Below are 15,919 nucleotides of genomic sequence, written 5' to 3'. Positions count from 1 at the left end.
TGATACCTAGTCATTCACAGGGGCTACAAACTGACACTTGATGTTTTGGGGAGGATCAGCACAGGGTTTTCTCCCAGTTTGTCTCTCTTGTTAGGCTTGAAACGTTGGGCTGCTCCTCCATTTGTTTTTGACAATGATACTGCTCTGACCCGGGTGATGGATCTCAGATACTGAGATCTCTTGTTCTCTTGTTAAAAATACTTTATTGCTGCCGAAATTTGAGGGATTTCTTCTTTTAAATCTTTCCAAAAATAAAGCCATTCTTGCCAAAGTAGAATAGAAAATAACAGATAATAACTATTTTACACTAATTGTGAAGGTTGTCTTTAATTCTCAGATCTCTTGTGGTGCTTGTCAATTCTTTTTTTCATCCATGATCCTGGATTTAAAAGCTGAGCAGAAGAGGGAACAGGCAGCAAAAGCATTTCTCTTCCTCTCTTTCTCAACATGTACTCTTTTCATTGCCTTTATCCTGGAGGTTTGATGTTTGCTTTTTAAATGAGCCTTAGTGGTTACTTGTGCAATTTTTGCCTAATACTTTTTACCTTTTTATTTCTTTGTCTTTTCCTGGAAAGTTCTTTATTCTAGTGTTCATTTTGTTACCAGTCTAAATTATGCTTTTGTTCCACGTTGTTCCACGTTATGTATTTGTAGTATGAAAATGATGTGAGCAATGTTCACTTAGCCTGCAATAACTTCATGCAAGCATGGGAAGCAAGTATTTATTTATGAAGAGTTATTTTCAGATTCAGAATAAATTCTCCATTCTTACATGGATGCAAATTCTTGGATCTTCAGTAAAACACAGATATCTACCAAGTTTTGCTCTTATTTTCCTTTTAAAAAGAAAGACAAGTGTGAATAAAATTCCAATTTAGAAGGATACTCTACTTTCTCCAATTTGTGCTATCCTCAGTTGTTAGCTGTTCTGCATGTGTATCCCTATCAAATGGTGTTTGTTAAATTCACACTGAATCCATACAGATTCATTCCAGTGGGAGGTCCCCAGGGATGCCTTTTGTAGCAGGTTGTTCTTTTCCACAGCAGACCACAACCTCCAGACTCAGTAGTTCAAAATTATTTGATATCTTTCCTTATTACAGGTTCTACCAAAAGAAAGAAACTTGAATATGTCTTGTTCGTTACAGTTTGTTAGTCCCAGTGCAGATGTATCACAATACCTTACTCACTGAAGAGTAGTGGCAGTAAGATTTTATTTTATACAGGGCAATGAATGAGTTGGCATGAAAATTCTTACTCATCTCATCTCCCTCATATGTATGTTGTTACCCAGTTTTGTGCTTCATTTGATTACCTTTCATTTTATAGGTACACGTGTGCATCTGTCCAGGGAGACACAGTTACAGATGAGAATTAGCCCCTTGCAGGCATTTAACTAAACTGTTATCTGCATTAGTAAGTTGTTCAAGAATATATTTACAGATGACTTGTGAGGTCATCTGAATGGATACTTCCAGAATGGAGACTGGAGGTCCAGGTCTTATCAGCACTTAATTTCATGCAGTCCTTGGAGCACTCAGAAGAGAACAGTTGCATAACCATTAGACAGAAGCTGTGTAGACTAGAAGGAAGTACAAAAACACCTATTTTATTATGCATATTTGCTGGTCTAATTATATAAACATGCTTTATTATTTATAGAACTGCATTGCTTCAAAATTTATTACTGTATTTCCTTTTTTTTCCTGCATTACTAGATTTTGCTCTTAAGACATTCAGAGCTGCTTTTTGAGCATACAGATTCAGGACAGGACTACTCTCAAGTGGCATTGTAACATTAAATATTAAATAGCAAATTCAAACTGTAGCCAAGAGGAGAATCAGATGACAGTCAAATCTTAAGCCAGAAAATTGAAGAGGAAAGCAATAAAGTTTCTCAATTTATCATACCGGCAATTTCACACACCCTAATGAACTGTGCATAACTGTCTCCTTCCCCAAATAACTTCTGCTTAACCATAGTGCAGGAACTTTTTTACCATTTGCATGGTTGCTCCAGTCTAGCTCAACAGCACTATCATGCCAAAAAGGGCAAGAAGATTTTTTTTTTTTCATATTTTTTTCATATTCTATATCCACTTGCAACTGCCAGGCTTTGCAGAAACGCAGCAAATTATCTTTACAGAAATCTCAGGAAGTGCCAAATTGAATCTGTAGGGCTACTGCCATGAAACATATAATACAATAACATAGAATGGATGGGGCTGAAAGGGACCTTAGAGATCACCTAATTCATTGTCATACTTTCATCTTTGTATGAGACTAGTTAACAGGAATGAGGATTAGTAAAGGTTTAGTGGAGGGCAGAGGCTGTTTAAAGCAGAGTAGCTCTTCCATCTGGTTTCTGAACCAGTCGAAGGTATGTCATGGGGCTGTCCTACCCACTAATGTGTTTCTGATCTGCTCTATATTGGAATTTTTTTATTGTATAGGTCTGCTGTGATCTAAGAACTCAAAGATTTAGGTCTTAGTTTATTTTAAAAGAGCTTTATTAGGTAATAGTGATAGAGCACTCTTAGATTTTGGTTGGGTTAAGCATTATTTTTATGTGCTCTCTGGTGGGTTTTTTGTTTTGGTTTAGGATTTTTTGTGGGTTTTTTCATGGTTTATTGCTTAAAAAGGTGTTATTTTTTGTGGAGGGTTTTGTTGTTGTTTTATGGGAGGAAGGTTGGAAGGTTGTTGTTTGGTGGTGTTTGTTTTTTGGTTTTTTTTTTTTAAACCTAAAATGGGAGTTTTAATAAGTCAATAGACAATGTCACAAGTATTACGAAGTTAATCCAAAAGTTTAGAATCCATTGTTTTTTACATCAGCTTCTAGATATCTCTTCTTAGACATAACCGTGTAGAAGGAATGCCTACCTCTGGCTATGTCAGGAGCAGAATTAATTGGATTAAGTCTCCTTGAGTGACTCAGAAAGTTGGAGGGTCTGGTACTGTGTTTGGAGGAGTAGAAAAATGCAATGTGAGGATAAAACATAGATAGCTTTAAGACAGTGAGCATATGGGTAACCTAACAATGCTTCCTGTTAAAAAGAAATAAACATTCATTATTGCCTCAGAAATGTTCCTTTGAGCACTCTCACAGTGAACATACTTGTCACAGACACAGGAAAGCATTGCAGCAAAACCAGTTTTCAGTCTCAGGTAAGGGCTGCAGTAGCCCAGCTACATGCTCACCCAGTTTAGTCAAGACAGTGGGGATTAAAACAGAGAACCAGCTATGTAATGGCACTTCAAGCCTTCTCATCTTCTCCAGAACCAAGGCCTGCACCTGTGGAGTTCATGTTAGCCTTGGCTTGGCTTTCAGCTCAAATTCTGAGCCCAGAGGTCTGTCAGCCTCTGCCAGCAGCTGAGCAGTGGGTAACTGACAACAGTAAATCTGAAATTTTGTTGAAATGAATTTCCATGGGAAAAGCTTCAGGAGTCCGCAGTTGCTCTGAAAATAGTTTTCAGAGCCAGAAAGCCAATTTCTTTGGCTGCAGGCAATGTGGTGAGCCCATGGCTAGATGCTAAATATGAGGGGTTTTATAATGTTACCTGCTTTAATGTTTACCATGCTTATATTGCTGTTGTGGCTCTGACAGTAGCTGATCAGTGGCAAAAGCTTCCCTGTAAATAACAGCAATGATTCAAGGAGCAAAATAGCTATTTTGTTTTTAACATGTGCATTTATTATGTTTCATATTTGCTTGTCACAAGTCACTTGGATAGGTTTGGATCCTGCACCTCATTGCAGGGCAGCAGGCACTGGTTTGGCAGCAGAGCTGTACGGGGTGTGTGCTGCAAAGCTGGGGGCTTTGGGGGAGCACCTGTGCTCACAGCCCAGGTGGCCATTTTTTCTACTAGAGTAATGGAAAATAAAAAGAAATGTAAGTAAGGGAAATCTGCCAGAACAGAGAGGTCTCGTGCCCGTTTAGCTGTATTTCTGGGGGAAGTGGCTGGGCTAAACATGTCTGACACAGTGTACGAACATTATGTGGTGGGCTCTGTGGGTGGATATGGGGTAGGGGGGTCCTTTGCTTGAACACCGCTTGAACAATTTGTTTTTATTAGCTGAAGTGTAATTTCCTATGAAAGAGCAGAAATCTGGAGGGAAATTTTAAGGACTCATCAGTGTGGTCAAGAGGACCTGGAAATGAGTGAAATGCTTTCTCAAATGTTCACTTAAGTAGGTTTTTTGCTGAATTGAGCACAACAGGGTATACCAGATGGTTAGCAGAGGCTCTCCAACTTTTCCATCTCATTAGTGTTCTGTATCATGCTGAAGCACCTTTAAATTTTTATTAGCTGCCCAAAGTTAAAAGGGTTGAGACATTAAGAAACTAGCTGTCCTCTGGATTGGGAACACATTCACATGTTGAACAAGAGCAGTCAGATCTGTTGCTGCACTCTGGAGGGACTCTAAAGTATTCATTTTAAGACTACATTAGAAAGTATTTTCTATTTTTTTTACTTAAGAGTCACTTCTTAGTTTGACTCTTCTCTGCAGTGTGTCACACAAATATGTCCATCACATATTTAAAACACAGCAACTGGTCTGATGAGCACTGGCACACCCTGAAGTGTTTACCAGGGCCATATGTAACAAGGTTTGATCTCTCTCATCCTGAGCTCAAACAAACACAAGTCTTGCTCAATCTGGAAGTCTCGTAGGCATATTAGTGCAGTACTAAATTGAATCTCATAAACCCTGTTGCAAGATGAATTCTTCCAGAACACTTGTTCTTTTTGTATGGATTTAAATTAACCTAAGCAGTCTTTCAAGCAGCACACTTTGTGTTTTTGTGGGTCATTTAAATTCCGTGTCTTTGTGCAAATGACTGGAGGAGTGTCTGAGGGCCAGAGCAAATTCTTACAAAGCCAAGCAGCTTCAGCTGTCATCATCTTTCAGTTAAATGTGAATTTATGTGTCTAGTCACCCACAATGGGGTGCTTCACCTAGTGGCCTCGATTGCATTGCTTTGCTTGGGCAGCCAGTATTGCTGGGGGGAAAAGGGAACAAAAGATATCTTAGTATAGATCTTGTCTTGCTTTTCTTAGTCTGTTGTGCTCTCCTGCTTCTGCTTTAGAAGAGTTTGTTACTTTCCTGTTGCAGACACCCAGTTGTCACCCACATGACAGTTGTCCCTGGTGACCTGAGGATGTTTAGCATGAGCTGCTGATGCTTAAGGAGGACTTGGAGCAGGATATCAGAAAGGGTGATAGAGAGGGTTTATGCCACTGGCCAGACATCTTCCCTTCCCCGTGGTCTGTGACTATTCAGTCTGTGCTCAGACTAAGGAATTTTTCCAACCACTAGAGCTGGGACTACTACCTATGACAAATTAAAGACTCTCTTAGTCAACTGCCACTCTGTGGATTCAGTTGGGAATGAGACTTGATAATCTCACACTTAAGAAAGATGTTTTTCTTTTCTATCATGTCCTACACAGACAGAAAGAACATTTTGCCTAAGTTCCAAAATATTGAGGGGGTTTGGACTCTGGGCTGTAATGTGGGTGGACTTGATTCTTATTCATAACTTTGTCTCTCTACTTGCTTCTCTTTGTCCTTGGGCTGCAGTGGGACCCAAATAGAGAGATAATGAGGTATATACTGCAGATTGTGTATGATGGATTTCATTAGAGTATTTTCTGCAAGAGAATTAAATTGAGAGTTCATCTGTGGATGAATCTTGCTGGATGAATCTGCACTGCATGAAACATATTTATCTCATACCTTCTGGCCTTGTCTGTATGATTTTGAGTAAATAAGAGAGCTTCACAACCTAGTTTCTGTCCTCTGTCCTTCCTCCCAAGAAATGGAGTATTTTCTGCTACCATAAAGCAACTTCACAAGAGGAGATGTTCCCACACATAGTGACTTTGATGCTAACAAACCCTTCAGAAGTGTGTTTAAGATATGTGACAGAGAAAATTTAGCCTAGGTTTTCCAAAGCCTGTCAGAGATAGCTAGGAAAGGTAGGAAAACAGGCAGAGAACTGTGTGCTAGTTCAGTTTCTGGTGTGTTCAGAGGCATAGTGATCTATGTGTGAAGTTGCTCAAAGGACTGTTGGTGTAGCTACTATTACATTTCTCAAATCCCATAGCTGACAGCTACAGATAGACTCCTTGCCTTTTTTTTTTTTTTTTTTTCCTGAAGCTGATGGGAACAGCATCCCTTCATTTTGATTATATGTTGTATGCATATTTCTTCTGACTGAAATTCCTCTTAAATGTTACTCATTCTGTAAATGGTCTTAACTATTAATTTATTTTAGCTGAGATTTTATAGTTATCAATATATGTTAATTTGCAGGCAACAAGCATCTAGTTACATCTTTGTCTTCTTTAATTTTATTTAAAAAGACAGTTACAAATTAAATATCACCAGCTGTTAAGGTTAATGGTGTTAGCAGTTACCATGCAACACTTACTAAAATGTTGAACATAGCTACCTAGTATGTTATACCAGATATATTCACTTACTGTGTATTACACTGTGTATATGATAAATACTTCAGTAACTTAAAACCTTCCAAACTTTGGGCAGTAGAGGTTTTGCCATGAGTTACAGCAATAAACCATCTACAAGTAGTGGTAAAAAATGTGGGAAATTCCTTGGACTTTTTTGAATGGGATTGAGAGTCCAGTTGGGGTACTAAGCCAGCAGAATTTCCCTTTGAAGGCCACAGAAAAGGCAGCTGCCAGGTACAGAGAAGTGGAAAGTTCTTTCTAGCTCTGCAACCACCAGAGTTAGCTGTTCAATGATGATAAACATGCTGGGGGTCAATTCTGACTTTGCTTTGTTCTAGATTTTTCTTTGTTCAGTTCCATCAAGCCACAGGTTTATTGAATAGCTTTTGTGGGTGTTGTTTAGAGCAAATTTTTTTTCTGTCAATATTACTTATTTTTTAAAGAAGTTAGCACTTTGACCAGCCTTATTTACTCTGAGGTGATAGCTGCAGTAAATGCTGCAGAGGGAGTCTTTCAAATGGCTGGTTTGTCCAGAATGGAAAATTCTGAAGACCCACCATCCAAAACTTAGCTGTTAGCATATTTCCCTTTAGACTCCTCTGTGAAGTACTGCATCTCCTAAAAGCAAGCTACAGATTTCTTCAAACATGTAGCAAATTTTCCTTGGAGAACTGTGAAACAAAGGTGATAGTGAGGGGATTTTTAAAACGAAAGCTCTTTGTGAGGGATTTATCATAACTGCTCAGCCTCAGATGTGAAAGAATGGCACTGGGGGGGCTCAGCAGTGAGATTAGGTTAGACAGTTTTTCCCTCCCAGTATTCATATTTTCAGTGACAACTTTCAAACTTTCACTATGTGAGGTATCTAACCCTGAAGTTAAATGACAGGTTTCCTAGCTGTAGGACTGGCCTAATGAGAAGATTGTTACTCAGACAAGACCTTCCTTTATATTCCTGTTCTTGGTGAATCTTCCATGTGTGTGGTCTTAAGGTTTCTATGAGCACAACTAATGTTTTGCCACCAAAAGTTTTCTTTCTGCAGTACTTGAGGAAACTGCCAGAATGAAAGCTGTGACTTGTGTTTCTAGTGTGATTGAACCCTTGAAGGGGTTGGTGTTTGTATCATACCAATTGAATAAACTAATCTCTGCTGTGCTCTGGAAGCTGCAGGATAAGAGAAGCTGAAGTATCCCACTTTAAATCTCAATGATGTTCTTACACTTTCCTGTACTCAACTTGTCAGAGCATTATTTTTTGTATGATACAACTTCTTTTCTTGTAAAAGTTGAAGAGGAAGGTTTGCATTAATGTCCTTTTACATAGGAGCATTTTCAGTTTTGAAAGCATTCCACTAATGTCTGAACATGCTTCGGTGCCAATCAACCATAAGCTGGTAGCTTTGTCAGTGGAGAGAATGTTGTAAGTGCTGTAAAATATGTACCTGAAGATGATTCACACTGCAGTGCTGCCTCTCACTGAGGTACGAAGGTAAATCTCATTCTGCTACAGAGGTTATAAATATTACCTCACTGATGTTTATTTCAAGCCTGCTTGTGTGGTAACTCCAACTGTTGGAAGAAAACCTAGGAATTTCTCTGAGAATTTACACTGCACAAAGTTTTAATTTTAATTCCTTATACTTCCATTGACTCTTCTCTTCAAAGCCAGTAATGGGTCTAAAAGGTAGGAAAATACTCTGTTTTACCTTTACTGGCAAAGAGGATGCTTTCACGTTAAATCTCCTGCTGATTTTTTTCTTATTTTCTATGGCTTCTAGTTTGCTTCACTGGGAAAAGAAAAACCAGAAGCCCAGTAATTATTTCATGTGTACCTGGGAGAATGTATAACCATCTTTATCAAGGAAGCCCTTTGAAGTAGATGTAAATTGTGGGTATATTTCTATCCAGCATATCTGACACAAATGCACTCCCTAGAACTATCAAGTGCTGGTATCTGCCAAGTGAAATTCCAGCTCGCTGTGGATAATGCTTTTCATTACTAAAGACTCTATTTGATGTGCAGCACTCTAACCTCACCTGTTGAAGTCTTAATAAAATTTCTTACTGTCATTATCCTGGTGTCTATTAATGACCAATCTTTCCAAAAATAGACATGCAAATTTTCCTCTGTCCTCCACTGTCCTGCTAGTTTTCATGAAGCTTTAAAAACCTTAATTATCCTTGAAAACTTCTTTACTTCTGTCATGTTTGGGTAAAATTAAGCAGTATTTTCAGAGCGCTAATTATAGGCCAGGAAAAGTGTACAAGCACAATACTTGGTAAAAAAAGTTGTAGGAAACCAGACCAAGATGGTGCTTTGACTTGTGTTAATGTGACTAGGGTGTGGTGGTTTGGCAGTACTATAAGAAATAATGTGTAGAACTGTAAAGTATGTAAACCTGATATCCTGGAGTTAATCTCTTGTACCTTTTGCAGGTGGAGATTTACATTTTACCTTTATATATTTACCTATGGAGTACGGTTCCTGAAAAAGGTAGGCACTTATATTATTATGCTTTTGTAACACATCACAGATTTGTTTGCAGTCTTACATAGGTGTAATGTGAAGCACATACGTAAAATGTATGCTCACAAAAAAGAAAAATTAAAATTTAATTTGCATTAATAAAATGAGCTGCTGCCTGCATGGCTAAGGATATACAAGTTTCTATCAATATCTAATGGAGAAAGAATAAAAATAATGGTATAGCCACATGCCTACTTTACTTTATTTCTTTTCATTATAGGAAGTATACTGGCAGTAAGGCTTACCAAAGTATTCATCTCAATTTCTATATGATCCTTATTTATATGCCTCTGGCAGAGATTACCTTTTATTAATAAATGAAATCCATTAGTGTTTTATAAAAGGGTGGGTTTTGCCCATTCTTTGATGTACTGTGGAAAGAAGTTTCCATGGAGTTTCCCACCAATGCTGTGTTTCTGGTGATCTAAGCAGAGAAGGGTATTGATAGGTTCTAAATCCCCTACTGTAGGTCTGTTCACCCTGCCACAGACAGTAATAGGGATTTATGGTTCCAATTGTTTTTACAATGTGACTGGTTCTCAACCTTTCATGAAAGTTGTGTTATATTTGTGTAATTCTCAGAGGTAAAATTAAGGGAATGTGTGGTCTCAGTGTTTGTGTAATCTTACCTTCTTTTTTTAGACAAAGATTTGACACAAGAAAATATATCCTAAATGTTTCTGGTTCTTTGTAAGTAAAAGCAGTAAATAAAAAGTCCTCATCATGTTTAAGATTATTCTTGAGGCTGTCTCTAGGTGCTGGGCAACTTGGTGCCAGCAGGACCATCAATGTGCCTGTGAGGAGAAGGGTCACAAAGTGTATGTGCCAGTCCTCCCAATGGGCCAGAGCAGCATCCAAAGTGCAACCTCTGCCTGCCTCCATGAGCACTTACACTCTCTGTGTACTTCATCCATTAGCAGGCTGTGTAGTCATGATCTGATACTGTCTTCTGCCTTGGATTCTGTCTGTGTCAGTGTCATGAAATATGAGAATAGTTTAATAAACAATTTTCACAACCTAGAAGGTTACCTGGCCTGCAAGAGTGCAGAGATTGTGACTGTGGGTTCATAGGAGTCTGTAAGGCACAAAAACACGGAGGTTTCATCCTCTGGATTTCTCTATTACCACAAAAATCACTATTAGCAATTATCACAGCACCACAGCAAGTAAAAGCATGCCTCTCTCAACACAAATACAGTGTCTGTTCTAGGGAAAACTGAACACTGGCATTTCTGAAGAAGAATTCAGTAACTTCATTACAAGCCATTACCAGCTGTTTTCATAGAAAGTGCAGGATGTGTTCTTCCCAAATCAACATCTCACTGCAGTTTGAGGAGAGCTGGCTGACATAGCATAGTTGTTTTAACAAGGTATATCATTGCTTTAGAAGCTTAATGAGGATTAGTTGTGTAATTTAGCTGTAATTTTAACTTTCAACATGTTTAATTTTTACAAAGAGAACTTGATCATGATGCAATTTTGTATGTCTTTTTAATTACTCATTTTTACACAGTGTTGTAAATACGTCTTGCAACATTTTATGCTATAGTTGTTATTCCAGTGTTTGCTTTGTATACTCAGCTCTTTCACATGAGAATTTATGTAAATTAAGAAAAGTATTATTGTGATTGTATTTGTATTAACACCATCTCCTTAGTAACGTTTTTTAGCTAAAAGAAAGTACAGGCTTTTTGCTGTACATCAAACACCAAGGATTTTGCTAGGCTGACTTAAGGGGGAAATCTGGGTTTGCAAGGAAGAAATATAGACCCCAGACAGAGGGAGACACTTCACAGTACCAAAGTGCATAGCACCTTGTAATAATCCCTTTTTATTTGCCTTGGTTTTCTTAATAGAGCAATTGGAAATAAAAACTTTATTGCTTCCTTAGGAAGCTAGTGAAAAAAGTGGAGCATAATAAATTTTGATAGTAAAATGTTTCCTTCAAGAAGCTGTTTTGCCCAGAGAGAAAGTTCATTTCATGGTCAGCAGGGTCGTGCTGTGCTAATGCTACAGTATCTGCATCCTTTCAAATAACCAGGTCTGCTTAGACCATCCCTAAGATACTCAGTTTGGGAGAGTGATAACAACCAGGGCCATTGCGCTCAGGTGCAGCATCAGTCCCAGGGGGTGCTGTTCTGTCACAGCAACACGTGCTCCCTTACTGGGAGAGGATGAGAAAGAGTGAAAACTACAGACAATCCTGTTCTGAAGAATGGAATATGCCACCAGCATAGTACCACATTGGAAAATACACATTTCTCTAAGCTAATGCTTAGTTAATACATAACTTTGGATAGCTGAATAAGACATTTTGATAGAGCGTGTCTTTCAAACATTGAAATGTCATAAGAATATACTTTATAAAGGAAAACTGCATTTTTATGCTTTTCATATGAACAGAATCATTCAAGACTGATTGGTTTGTCCATTTCTGGATATTTAAGATCCCTGATTTGAGGAAATTTTTTTTTCATCCTGAGGTGAAAGTTTTCCTTATTAGTTGGTCTCACAGCTTTTACTCTCATGAGGTACTGCCTTTAGAAAACTGAGCCAACTAAGGTGAATGAAAAGCTTCCCCTAAAACACTAAATGCACAATCCATTGTCCTATTATAAATTCTTTGTTATAAATTCTCTTGAACTGCCAAGCAACAAAATACCCTGACTCCTATATTGTTGTCATTCTGTCCTGAACAGACCCAGTCTCTTTGCAACCTGCCACTCCTTTGCTTTGCTGCATGTGCTGCTGACCTGATTTTTTTGTTGTTGTTGTTGAAGTTTGGCTCTCTTAAATGTTCCTTCCTTAGTCAGATGGTGAATGAATCTTTACCTACAAGATTGGCATGAAGCCCATCCATTACTTAGGCACCATTTTGAGCTAGTTTTGAGGTCCTTTGCTTTGTGCTGGCCCTTTGCCTAGAGGTGAATTTCACCTTTTTGGGTTATTTCTGAAAACGCCTTTCTCATAATGCCCACAGCACATGAATCATTGCTACTTTGTCATCTACTGTCACCTTCCCTCTTTGCTGCATAAAGCAATATTAGTGTATCTGTGCAGTATCAGCAGAAGAGTGGATGTCTGTCCTTCCTTGTGCCCACCAAACTGTCTGAGGAAGATTTAACCAAGATACTGAGGCAAACCATCATTCTTGCAAAGAATGTCTTTAGGTTTTCAGTGGCTTTGTAGAGCTGACAAGCTTACCTGGCTTTTTGAGAAGATGTGCCCAGGCTTAATAAGCAGTAATTAGTTAGCAGACTTACCAACTCTTTTGCCTTAGTTCTGAAAGTGTGATACTGTCAGCATGGCATGGCAGCATGCCAGAGTTAGTTTATTTTTAGCATGGTAGTAACTAACTGTATTGAAGTTTTACATTTGCCTGGCTGAAGTATCTCTCAAGGAGAAAAGGACCTGAGGTTTCAGCATTGCTTCTCAGTGCCCTACAGAAGCACGTGAAGGGTAATAAAGCTGGCATTCAGGGCAGTCCTACTTCTCTCTAAAATGCTGTGGCAAGCCTGTTGTTACTCCCCATGGCTTATCTACATAAAAGAAATTTCTACACACAGTAAAGCAACCTGTAAGTCTTTGTAATAACTGCACATGATAGGATATATTATCAGTTCTTTTGCCATGAGGAAGACGTGGGATATATAACAACTTTGTTTTCACCTAAAATTGTGCCCCTTTATTGAACTGGTTTTGGGGGTTTGTCTTTTTCCAATGACTGATGTATGCTGTTAAGTCATAAAGTAAAAAACCTCTTTTGTTTAACAGTATTTTGAAAAAGTTTCAATTCATAGGAAAAAATTGCCTGATATAAAGCTTTATCTTAAACATTTACTCTTCTGCAACAGAACCTATCGACCCAGATGTTTTAAATAAGTTTTTTGGCCTAGTGGTGATGGCAGGATGCTCTAGACTTGACCTTTTTGAAGCAAAAAGTTGACCATGAACACGGGGCAATGCTTTAGGTTGGTAAGGCAGCGGGTCCTACATGTGGCAGTTTCTTGCAGGCCAAGATATCATAATCAGGTACTGATATTTTATCCATATGCAGCTGCTTTGATTGTTTCCCATTTCTTCAGCCTAAAGAACTGGTAAAAGTACAACATACAACTTTTGTATCTGACTTCTTCAGTCAGGAGGCGATTTTAACTGCAGGATGCAGCTGTGTGATTAGTATGTCTTTTAACCATTTACAGTAGGAAATGCATCCCTCTTTCAAGAGTTACAGTGAAATGAGAGAATTAGGTCTTTAGTAATAATACGGAAGGCAGGACAGTTGCTTTTTTACTCACAAATGGACCATATGTAGAGGGACGGCTCACAGCCTTCTAGATACTTAGCCAAATCATTGTATCATTGACAGATTGTGTATTACTGTGCATACATGAGACCAATAGATTTCAGTAAAATTTTTACTGTAGAGTTATTGCAGTTCTTAGTATTTAACTATCGTAATAGACTTACCTCTCTTCCCCACCTCCTGTGTGTCTTCATACTTTTTTTTTTTTTTAATCTGCTTTGCATCAAAGTAAGTAAATGAATATTACAGAGCTGCAAGGCTTAAATTTTTGACAGAGTTTGCTGTTATTGGCTGTAATCAGTGAAGTAATTAATGACTTTTCAATGTCAAAGCATCTTAAAGATGAAATTGTTTCCTTTATCTTGGTTTCTTTTTTGTATATTCTTTGTAAATCTTTGCTTCTTCCTAAAGTTCTCTAACTTAGTGCTTTCAATTGTAGTTTACCATAGGTTACTGTTCTATGTGAGGAAACAGACTGAGAGACTAACTTTCAAAGACAAGGTGACACTTCTTTCATTACTCTTTGCCAACTCTGTTGCTCACTGCCTCACAAAGGTTTTAATACTTAGTACTAGAGTGACCCCTAAAAATCCTTTAATGCAAGGACCTTCCCAGCTGCTCCTCATTGACCTTATTTGTAATAAAATGGCAAATGCTAGATGTGACCATCCTATCTTTGTTTTCAAACTGAAAAGATGCTAGATGAAGCCTCTCTACATTTTGGCAGTTGGGATGAAGCCAGTCCTTTTACCTAAGTGCTTTGTTGCTTCATCTGAAGTGAAGCCCAAATTAAAATAGCTTTTTATTTCTTTCAGAACACCCATAGAGTCTCTACAAAGTATTTCCTTTGTTGCTTTCTGGGTTAATTTGTTTGTTTTTTCGTTTTTTCTTTTGTTTGGTTGGTTTTGGCTTGGTTTTTATTTGTCTGCTTCACAGTTTTCCTGAAAATTATAGGTATTAAACCAGAGAGTGGGGATTGCTTTTAGGTTTACTTTAACTCATTTCTGTAGTTCTTTTTTTAAAATGAAATAGTCAAAAAGGTGATTTTATTTTTTTTTTCATGTGGTATTTAAGTATACACATACAAGATACAGAACAAAAGTGTTCACAGTAGGTGATCCTAAATATAGATCTTACAAGCTCTATATCTACTCTTTTGTTAGCCTCACAGTAATCCAGAGTAACAATGATGATAAGAAATTATCTATCACAAAGCTAGCATTCTTGTTTGGGTGGTACCAGAGCCCTTGTAATGTTGTAAAGATTTTAATCTTCACAGATAATTCATGACCATATCTCTGATTAGAGGCTCAGAAGACCCACGTCTAACTTAATCTGTGATGTAATGACACTGACCCTTACACAGGTATTTGGCTTCAAATGCCATCATCACTGTGAAGTATGATTATGAAAATATGATATGGCCCTAGGTTTTCTTAGGAATTGGCTTAATAACCTGCATGCCCAGCATGTTCCTTTGCCCTGGTAATAAATATACTACAGCATTCTTTGTGTATAAACTAGGTAAGTGTAAGATTTTAGAGCCTAAAGTCAGACCACCAATTTGAAGTACAAAACAAGAACTTGCCACTTCATGGTGTGGTGAGTTTTTTGACATTGTTTCTGTGTTACAGTTCACCTGTATCCCAAAATTATTGAGATTGTTAACCTTATGGGAAGTAAATAGCTGTTAATATGCACAGCAGCTTCACAGAATTGTTGAACTGGGGAAAGAGGCATCTCTGTGATGAAGATTGATCAATGGGACATTTACCTGGACTAGTGTCTCATTTGCCATTCTGGTTTTGGAAGTTTCCTGCTGCTTCTCCTTCTATCAATTTTGCAGCTGTTTTCTTATACTAATTCATAGCTTCACTGTATGCTGTGTCTTATATCTATTCCATCACTGTTATTCCATCACATCTATTACATCATTTTTTTTCGGAACATTTTTTTTCAGAACAACCTGAGGTCTGTTCTGGATGTGATCATATCTTATGGTTGAATTGCATCACTCTTACTGTTTTACAGAACAGCTGTATGTTTTTTTCTATTATGAAAGACATATTTTGCTGTACTCTGTTCACCTGATTTTTCTCAGGCATATAGAGTCTCAGCAGGCTCGTGGCATGCTCAGCATACATTATAAGCATTTCCCTTCACTGACTCAGTAAAGCAGCTTAATTCAGCCATAAATTAGTTTGTCTAATAAGCAAGAAATATTCCAATTTCACAGTGGTACATGAGGTTTTCTTATGCTGGAACTGTTTTTTTCAATGGTTCCCATAAGATGAGTTGTTTCTCCATGGAGCAATGGAGGGTACAGGTGTGGTTTGGATACTTGTCTGTTTCTTTCTTTTCCTGACCTAGTTTGTGTAGATTTGCAAAGAACAACCTGATCATGGGAAGCCCAGCATGAGTGAGACTGCAGGTAGTTTTCTACCTGTTCTATAGCATTTGTTTTCTGTCTTCTGTTTCAAGACTGCCCATGGAGATTGCATGGATCATCTGAAGATGAGTAGTGTGAGGAGGTACAGGTTTATCCTTGCAGCTCTCTTCAAAAGGATGGTTTGCTATAGTGGCCCATTTAGCAGTGACCAGTTCTTCCCTT

The 15,919-nt window shown here is 38.0% G+C and overlaps 1 protein-coding gene across 2 annotated transcripts in view; it reads left to right on the top strand.

The window, feature by feature from the left end:
* CERS6 (ceramide synthase 6) overlaps window positions 1-15,919 on the top strand; it is a 108,496-nt gene that overhangs the window by 45,816 nt on the left and 46,761 nt on the right. For both annotated transcript variants that reach the window (XM_071747448.1, XM_071747447.1), the window contains one exon: window positions 8,912-8,969. In XM_071747448.1, coding sequence (XP_071603549.1) covers window positions 8,912-8,969 — 58 coding nt within the window. The remainder of the gene's footprint in view (window positions 1-8,911; window positions 8,970-15,919) is intronic.

The sequence above is a fragment of the Heliangelus exortis genome, chromosome 6 (assembly GCF_036169615.1).
Source record: "Heliangelus exortis chromosome 6, bHelExo1.hap1, whole genome shotgun sequence".
Taxonomy (NCBI): Eukaryota; Metazoa; Chordata; class Aves; order Apodiformes; family Trochilidae; genus Heliangelus; species Heliangelus exortis.
This window is presented reverse-complemented; position numbering and strand designations above follow the sequence as displayed.